This window comes from Anguilla anguilla, chromosome 19 (assembly GCF_013347855.1).
Source record: "Anguilla anguilla isolate fAngAng1 chromosome 19, fAngAng1.pri, whole genome shotgun sequence".
Taxonomy (NCBI): domain Eukaryota; kingdom Metazoa; phylum Chordata; class Actinopteri; order Anguilliformes; family Anguillidae; genus Anguilla; species Anguilla anguilla.
In genome coordinates this window covers 13,110,724-13,119,964 of record NC_049219.1, presented here as the reverse complement: position 1 = coordinate 13,119,964, position 9,241 = coordinate 13,110,724, and the positions used below count along the sequence as shown (strand labels likewise).

Below are 9,241 nucleotides of genomic sequence, written 5' to 3'. Positions count from 1 at the left end.
TCCCCCAGTCCCCCGCAACAAAAAAGTACGATTGGAGACGTTATCTACTCACTTAAATAGAAAATCTGTCATTTAATGCAACATAGTTGGGATTGTATTACAGTTCATTCCAAAAGGAAATAAATCACCAAACTGACAGACAAGATTTTTAATACAGGTATATATTACAATGTGCCTCGTTATAATACAGTCATGTCTGTTGTAAGAAAAATAAGAACTTGGGGCATGTAATACAAACGTTGTAAGTCATTAAACATGTACACACGAGGCCATGCTCCATGATTAGGGCAATTAAGGTTCTGTTAATTATGCTGTTCCTGATTTTATTTGTTTTTCCCACAATTGGCTCTGCAACCATGCCCTATGTCACAGTGTTTACCTGTTATTTTACACGAGTGAGCCGTCATGTATGTAGTTAGGTTTTTTTTTTTTTTTTGGTTGTACGACATAAAATGGGGGAAACACCAATACAGAGAACAAGGACGTTATTAAGTGGCCAACAAGAATGACTGCTTGTGCAAAAGATGACAGAAACGTGAGCAAGACTGTTTTCCACACCAGATGACATTAATTGTGTTATGGAAGATTCCTATGTTTGAAGTAGTTAATACTACACTACATTAAAAGAGGGTATCAGCAAATCATTTCCCCCTTCAGTTCTGTTAATGGGGTTTACTTCCTACTGATCAGTTCAAAATGGTGGAGTCTCCACAAGAGTGACTGTTGCCTCAACAAAATGGTGCACGACCCTCCACTACCCCAGTATAGCTGCGGAACCCCATTTTTCCTTATCAGTTTATATTCCAGTAGCATTGTTATAGAGAGGTTTTAATGACATCTGTATAAAACTCTTAATAAAAGTAGGCATCTTAAAGTGTGATCGTTTTATACTTTGTGAGACGAAAACCTTTTTGTTATTTTAAGCTTTTTTTTCTTTCTTTCTTTCTTTTTTTTTGTAAGGACGACACAAACGAAGACCCGGTCACGCGGGGCGTCGGCTTTAAGCGCTCTGCATCTCCTTGCCGATCTTGTAGCTGAGGATCTTGTTCCAGTCGATCTTGGTGCGGGTCACAGGGAGCTGTCGGCGTAAGGCTTTGAAAGTGCTGTCTGACATGGTCTGGTAGTTCTCGTTAATGGCCGTCTGAGAAGTGAGGGGACAGATTTGTCAGTCAGTCTGTGGATTCACCACTTAAACTTTACATTTCAAGCCGTTGAAAAACTCCCAGAGAAACAATCTATTCAGCCTGGGAGTAATATATTTTATATATTTTTTTAAAATATACATTTATACGCATTTATATATATATATATATATATATTTTTTAAATATTTATTTTATATTTTTATGTTTTAGTTTGTTACCTTGACAAATATTAACAGTCACATTTTCCCCATTTTTTTTCCACAAATTAAGAGTTGGACTGTTTCAGAAATGTAAAACAAATGCATTACATGGAGGTGGAAGGAGAGGTTAATTGTTACGGAGAAAGGATATTGCGGGTCAGGTCCACCAGAGAGAATGTTAACAAGCATGAATTTTCACAAAGGCAAACATAACTGAGTAACGATGAACATGACCGTGTACTCATAAACATGGGAATTTTTTTTTGTATCCAATAAAATAATAATAATAATAATAATAATAATACCTGGTAATCGTTCTCTGCTGCCTCTATGATTTTAATGAATTCCTTTGCAGTTTGCGCTTCGTTCTAAAAAAGGAAGTAGAAAAAATGACATTTTCACACAAAATGTTATCTGCACAGCACCAGATCTAATGAGAAAAAGGTTGTGGTGGATAAGACTACAGTCTGGTGAAATATCCGTCTGTGTTAAAAGAAGAACTCTTTGCGATTTTAGGCATGATATAACAACTGTCGTGGGTGGTGGAAGCACAGGTTAGGATTAAGGCTCACTGTCGATGAACAAACTGGACTCACAGAGAGGGACATGGACTCCTGAACCTCCTTGTGGCTAACCAGCTGAACATTGCCATCTTCATAGTAATGAACCTACAACAGAAACAACATGGTTTAAAAAAAAAAAAAAAATTTTAAAAGATCCTGAATTTACAGATAAGGCCAGGGCTTAAGAAATACATGTGGGACAAAGCCTGCCTCTCACCATAGTGGGCTATTCTGTTCCATTTTTTATACAGTAAAATGCACTGAGCTGACAGCATTACAGGGACAGTAGCTTAATGTGCTCAAATGGGTGATGATCTGATGAGAATGCATTGCACTGTGGGTAATAGGAGTACCAAAACACCTCCCTGTTGTACAGCCCTGCTATCTGCTGCTGCAATGCGCAGGTATGCAAAGGGCTCGCAGTACCTGGATTTTCATAATTCCGGACACCTGGGTGGAAGACGGGCTGATGGTGAACTTCCATTCCGACCTCCAGCGTCCGTTCCTTCGTACAAAGAAAGAAAAAATCAACCTTCACTCAGAACCAAGAGCTGGGCTGACACGTTTTCCGAATGGAGATCTTTGCTGTTTGTTGCGTCTGGAAAAAGGGAAGCTACAGAGAGAGGGTCTGTGTTTGAGGAAGGGGGGGCCCACTCTGTATTTTGGGGGTCAAGGGGCTATGTATGTGCCAGGGGGACCCCTGAGACAAAAAAGAACTTACCAGAAGTTTTTTGGTTGAAACTGATGGCACTCAATGCACACAATGATGGTTTGATGTCCATCGATAGTTTTCCCATAAACCTAGTTTAAAAAAAAATAAAATAAAATCATTAACACAAAAGCCGACAGAGGAACAAATGAATAAATTCACCAAAATGAAGAGGGAAAAAAAACCAACACAAATGATCGAACTTCATCTCTTAACTGAAACTTAATCTCTTAACTGAAACTACACCGAGGAGAACCGCACACACAGAGAGCGGTCTGAGTAGGCCCCAGAGTTTTGGGGAGCGCCCTTACAGTGCAGACCCCGCTGGGGTAGTGCTCCTTGATGTAGGCGCGCACCGCTCCGTCCACCGCGCTCCTCCAGCTCTCCATCCCGCTCTCGGTGTCGTGCGGTCGGGCGTCACTCGCCTCCTTCCGCAGGTGGTCGAACTTGAAGGAGATCTTGTTCCTGGGGTCCAGGACCCTGCCGTTGCCCAGATCTCCATGTTCCGTGGTTAAGACCTGAGATTCAATTCAATTTTATTTGTATAGCGCTTTTTACAGAGAACCGCCAATCACCACCAATTAGCCCAATTCTGTCAGCAAGCAGACATCAAACTGTGCATCAGTCAATTACCCAGACTCCCGGTCCTCTCCCTCAATATTTTATATGAGGTTTATGCTAATTAGTCTAGCAAATCCCTCACAAGAACCTCACTGCCCTCAAAGCACGGGGTATCTCACCTGTTCTTCGTACCCATCGATTTTCACTGGAGTAAACTGGTCCAAATTGTACTGTGCAAATGCGCTAAAATAAACGAGAGAAAAAAAACACGGCTGTTAGTTTTGAAAAAAAACAAAACAAAAACAAAGCCTGAGACATTTCAACCGTTCAGACCAAAGGAACAAACAAACGCAACAATGAAAACAGGGAAGCTTAATGCACCAGGGCATAAGGGACACGGGCCGAATCGCCTGAAAACACACACGCGTTGTGGGGACTTACTGAGCTGCACCTTCCCTGAGAAGATTGTCATTGTTGAGCAGTAGTCGCACGTCTGAAAGAGAGGAGAGGAGAGGGGTAATGCGCCGGTGGCATGGGCGCAGAATCTACAGGTTCTGCAGGTTCTGAATCCCCACATAAAGTCTTGCAGCCCCCAGAGATGTGGCTACATGAGCCGTAGACAGGAGCAAAGGGGAAACCCACCGTTGAAAACTTCATTGAATTCCCCAGGTGGAGCGTGGATGATGAAGTTTGCAGAAATGCGTATCTGCAAACAGAGAGAAAAACATGTCAGAGGAGGTATTAACTGAGCAAGGAAAGGTTTTACAAGACCGATGATGTATTCACACTACAAGTTCACCCAGTTCCCCCAGGCCTTTGGACAAAACACAGGAACTGTTTGGCTAGATGAGCCTTGTATGCCAGATCCTTTGTGTACTTCTGGTATATAATATAATCACAACGTTTTCTTATTCACTGGGCTAGCCAGGTGCTATAGGCTTGTACAGTTTACATCCATATAATATCAAGCCTAAATTGCGCATCTGGATATTTACAGAAGCAAATGAGGCTAGGTAGGCTACTTCACTCAGGGACACAGGGACAGTAGCTACATCAGCCTGAACCTGAATTACCCACAATTCCCTCCCAGCTAGACTAAACTGCCCCCAACTGTGTCCAGTTATGGACTTTCCAGAGGCCTTCAGAGGACAGAGACTCACAGACAAAGGTGTCTGTGAGTCTCTGCCCTCACACCCTTATTAAAGAGCCTCTCAAACCCTTTCCTGTGGGCGCAAGAGAGCCAGGACTTCATAAGCAGGTGTCTACAGAGAGAAGCCACCACCTTTAATCAAAAAAACCCACTGGGCTGGACGGGCAAAAGGTTCACAGCACTTCTGTCTGCTGGGTTTGCCAAAGCCTCGATTAAATTTCTGTCTGCACATGTTACTGTAGAACTGGCAAGCACTTCCTGTTTGTGGCTTCCTGCGAAACTAACAGCAATCTCTGAAACCTCATGACCATATATGGGCATGAAAATGTGCATAAGAATCTCACGGACAGCTCAGGGGCCCAATTCTTTAAATAGGCTCTCTCACAGAACTTCCCTGAGAAGTATAACATTTTCATGATTCTGCATAGTGGCATGGTGATCTTATTAACAACTACATAGAACTTTTATATTGGCACTTCTTGAAATAAACGTTACATGGAAAGTCAATAGCTGAGTAGTGTGACCTGGACTGCAGACCACGCAGACATTCAGGGTTAAGCACAAGCCCCACTTCTCTAAATTAGGGGAGAAGCAGAGCGTGGGACACTCCTGAACTGACACAGCCTTCCGCAGTTCTTCCAGAAGCACGCAGCAGATCTAGGATGCTCATGCAGTCGTGGTTCCCTGTTTCGTGTTTAAGGAGAAACTGAGAGTTCAGACTTCCACTCTGTTGAGCCTGTTTTCTGTTTGTTTGGCAACTTCCGTGTGTGCATGTGCGTGGGTATAGGCGTGAACATGCATGATGTGTGTGAGTGCAAGTACATGCATGCATGTGCATTGTGTGTGTCTGTGTGTAATGTAATTAGTGTGCCATGCTTCATTGATATTATTGATTACTGATAATGCAGTCCCTCAGGTCTTTGCGGTCAATCAATGGGGCTGACTATGCCCACTGTGCTGTGTGTATGTGTGTGTGTGTGTACATGGCAGGGGGAAAGGTCCAAATCCAAAAAGGGGTGGGGGGAAAATCAATGCTGACTAAAGGGCACAATCAGTGACTGACAGCTTTGGGATCCAATCAGCTTGTGGGAATGGCAGCCGCAGACACATGCCTTTGTTCAGCCAACATTCCAACGTTTACTACTACAGGTCATGTGAGGCGTTCTGAACACAACAGGAACTGCTGAAACATTTTACAAGTTAAAACAATTCAAAGCTCGTCCATTTAATTCTACTTTCCCATACCTTACCAGACCAGACTGTTTTTACAGTCGAAGAGGCAAATGAGTCCTCTCTTATCTGTGTGCTCAGAAGGCCAGAGAGGACATATCTGTTCCCCAAGAGAGGCAGAGCCACCCATCACCTCCCTTGGGCCGCGGGCAGCGCAAATGACATGGACGCGTTTTTATGGGTCTGACATTCAGATAACAAACGCGCTGCCCTCTCCCCGTGAAAGAGCAGCTGAACAGCCCCTGCTAAGACCGGCAGATGATTCGCTCGCTGTTTTGTGCGAGAAGGCCGGTTTGCGCAAAGTGGCAGATGAGTGGCATATTGGATTGCTCTGGACGTTAATGGCAGCCGGGCACAGGAAACGGTCACTGCTGCTCAGTTCCATTATAAACAGGCTCGGTCATGTGAACGCTCTCCGCCACACGGCAGTTCAGCCTTGGGTTACATCGGCATCAATGTCACATCCGTCTCTGAGCTAAAGGAATACAGACAGTGGAGAACCTGTCCAACAAGAATCATTTTTAATAAAGCATCCCTATTTTTACCTGAAATCTGAAGTTCCTGTCAGCACTTGTCATAAAAAAACACACTATGCACATGCAGAGTTCTCCTGGAAGCACAGTATATGTGAGACTGCTGTCTTAATTAAAAATTGTTTGAGGTTTTTAATCAATTGTGTATTGAAGATCTAACAATGTGCAACGGATAATGCAACATGCAGTTTCAATAATCCCAGCAGTTATGAAACACTATTCAAAGACTTTCCGACACTTCATAAACCCTCTCATGTTTTTCAGCCCATCAGTGATACAGCCCGAACTTAGGCAGGGTCAGTCTGCCTAACAGATGAAGTTAACTGAAATATTACAGGATTTACAGTGACATGCACACAATAAAATGCATTTATGATTCAGTCTGCCTGCTGGTGATTCAGCCAGTCTGCTGGTGGCTGACAGCTGACGTCAACATGTAGACAGATTGATTCACGAAGATCTAAAGTTTAGCTCATCACCTTCGGCACAGAGATGCTGGGAAGCTCCACGCTTACAAGACACTTCAAGGGTAGAACAGGCCGAAGGATTTCTCATTGGGCATCTGACCGAATTAAAAGGGGGGTATTCATTTTCTGTACTTGATGGAAGAAAATGTCTGACTGAAGCCTTCTGGTAACCTTTTGCCCGTTGATAACAAGGCCACATCCTAGCACTGTTAATCAGTGCAGCCAACCGAAACACATCAGAGCCCATAGAAATTCCAGTAACTTCACATTTGTCAAGCCCAGTTGTGGGGGGAGGGGGGTGTGTGACTGATTTCCAGTTACTGGCAAAGGACTGCAGTGTTGTGTTTCTTCATAATAAATATGTGGGCGTAATGGTGCAAACGCATTTCTCAAAATGGCAGCAGAGGGCTGCAGGCTGCAGGCAAAAATGCCATCGGAAACAGGGAAGCTAAGGAAATGAAAGGTAGCCTAATGCACAAAATTCTATACAGCAACAGACATCGCATCATGAGTTAGCCTGACTATAATCTCATTCTCATGTGGAGGGCAAAATAATGCACCCAGTTAAATAGTACGTTTAGATCTCTCAGGCTTGGACACTGAGATCAGCTATTTTGAGATACTGCATGGTCTTACCTCTGCACAGGAGGCGACCCACGTATTTATGAAGGTAAAATATTACCATAAACACAGATTTGTGGTGACTTATCAGGAAGTTGAACACATGACGTGAAGGCTAAGAATCCCACGAAAACCTCTGACGACAAGGTGTTGTTCAACTGAACCAAAGGTAACTACCAAGCGATACCTTGCAATTGCAGGTCACTGCAGTTGCGGTAGGAGGACTCCTCATTACGGTGGCTATTTGCGTCCTTTCAAATTACACTGGCAGCCAAACAAGTACACGTCTAGCTGGGGCTGTCCTTCTGAGTTAGCGAGCTGCCAAGCAACTTAACTTCTGGCCAAGCCTTTGATTTACATAGCGACAAACAATGCAAGTGGCAAACAAGGTGCTCGCCACCAGGCCCAACTTTACGCATCACCAGACACGAACACACAGGCTGTAAATCGTATACAGTACTTTGTTGTCGTTTTTCTCTTCTGTGCACCATTTCAGTGAGCAAATAAGGAACTGTCAGAAGAATGCGGCTACGCCAAATCCAGGGCGTGTGCACCATTAGCTCGACAGCTAGCAAGCCAAATATGATGCACATCCTGTGCGAAGACTGTGCGTTGTTGTGTGAGCGCCAACGCAATGCAAAGAGAACAACAAAAACCTTTGCAATGCACCAACATTGGTCCGAATAAGTAGCCAGATAGATAGTTGGCTATATGCTGTGCGGTTCCTATTTTCGAGATAGGACCGTACAAGGAGTGGATCCCCTGTTTGAGATTCGTAGACGGGAACGGAAGTTGGGCAGAGTCTGCTGATCTAAAAATAAGAGACTTGAGCACTAGAGCCAAGCTGTCGTTTTGTACTGTTCTTAATTGCGTTCGCTACTTTCGATGCACATCGTAAGATGCGGGAATACGTGTGTATTCACAGTTACATTATTTGTTTCCTCTTTCTGTATTGCAATCGATAAAAATAATATGCATCGCGCCTACCTTCTCTTCATCAGATAACTGCTCCTCACGATCCGCCATCTTTCCTTCCGGCACCAGAGCTCATTGAAGTTGAATGTGACGTCACAAAAAGGGTGGCTTCCCACATTGGGGAAGGACTGGTGACGTAGTATATTTTGTAGGAGGAGTCGGAATTTGTAGGTAGAATTGGATTCTCAGGTGATTCGCCATGTACGGCAAAGAGGGCGGGATAAAGAACACCGCTCAATTTCAGACTCCAGAAAAATTCATATCCTCCAAAGGCTTGCAAATTGTACCACAGAAGATATATTGAAATGCAATTCAATTGAAACAGTAAGAATTTCAAAATTTGGCCCAGGCGAACAGATTCTTTAAACAGACATCTACAAAAAATCTAATGTGCAAGTCCAATAGTGATGCACTCTATCATAATGAAATTTACAATGAACTTCCTGCTGTGTAATCTGTCAAAAACCTAGAGTAGATAATAAATAAGTACAATAATGCAAAAATATTCCACTAGATGTCGCCATATATCCTCTACAGAGGCTGCATGGCAATTGGCGTTTGACAACTATACTGTAACAATGCAGGAAGGCATGATTGTAATGATAAAACTGACATAACCGCATGAGGATGCTCGTAGAACAGCCACTATTACAGAACAGACTACAAAGAACAGCCACGACTACAGAGGAGACAACATAGAACAGCCTCTACTACAGAACACACTACATAGAACAGCCAGGACTACAGAGGAGACAACATAGAACAGCCTCTACTACAGAACAGACAACATAGGACAGCCAACTCAGAACAGATTGCATAGAACACCGATGACTACAGAAGAGACTACATAGAAAAGCCAGCAACTGTGTCTTTCAGAGGAGGAGAAAGGTAAGAACATCTAAAAGCTGGGAATCGGCAAGCCTGGGAATATAGTTTCCCTTTTCTTTTGTATGTAACATTAAAGTAGCCCCAAATCACTGTTGTGTGGGAATTACATTATAATCTATTTTGTGGGAAATAAATTCAAAGTTATATTTTGAGTGTTTTTGAAGTGCTTTTATTCCACCCCCCTTCCCCTCCCCTCCCCT

At 43.4% G+C, this 9,241-nt stretch overlaps 1 protein-coding gene across 1 annotated transcript; it reads right to left on the bottom strand.

The window, feature by feature from the left end:
• Window positions 1-45: 45 nt before the first annotated feature.
• LOC118219171 (F-actin-capping protein subunit alpha-2-like) lies at window positions 46-8,284 on the bottom strand. Its single transcript, XM_035402148.1, has 10 exons — window positions 8,166-8,284; window positions 3,820-3,883; window positions 3,619-3,670; window positions 3,357-3,420; window positions 2,928-3,134; window positions 2,629-2,708; window positions 2,334-2,412; window positions 1,941-2,012; window positions 1,650-1,712; window positions 46-1,141 (listed from the first exon to the last, which is right to left on the bottom strand). Exons 1-10 carry the CDS (start codon window positions 8,202-8,204, stop codon window positions 1,001-1,003), a joined length of 861 nt encoding a protein of 286 aa, XP_035258039.1. The 5' UTR covers window positions 8,205-8,284; the 3' UTR covers window positions 46-1,000.
• Between the last annotated feature and the right edge of the window lie 957 nt (window positions 8,285-9,241).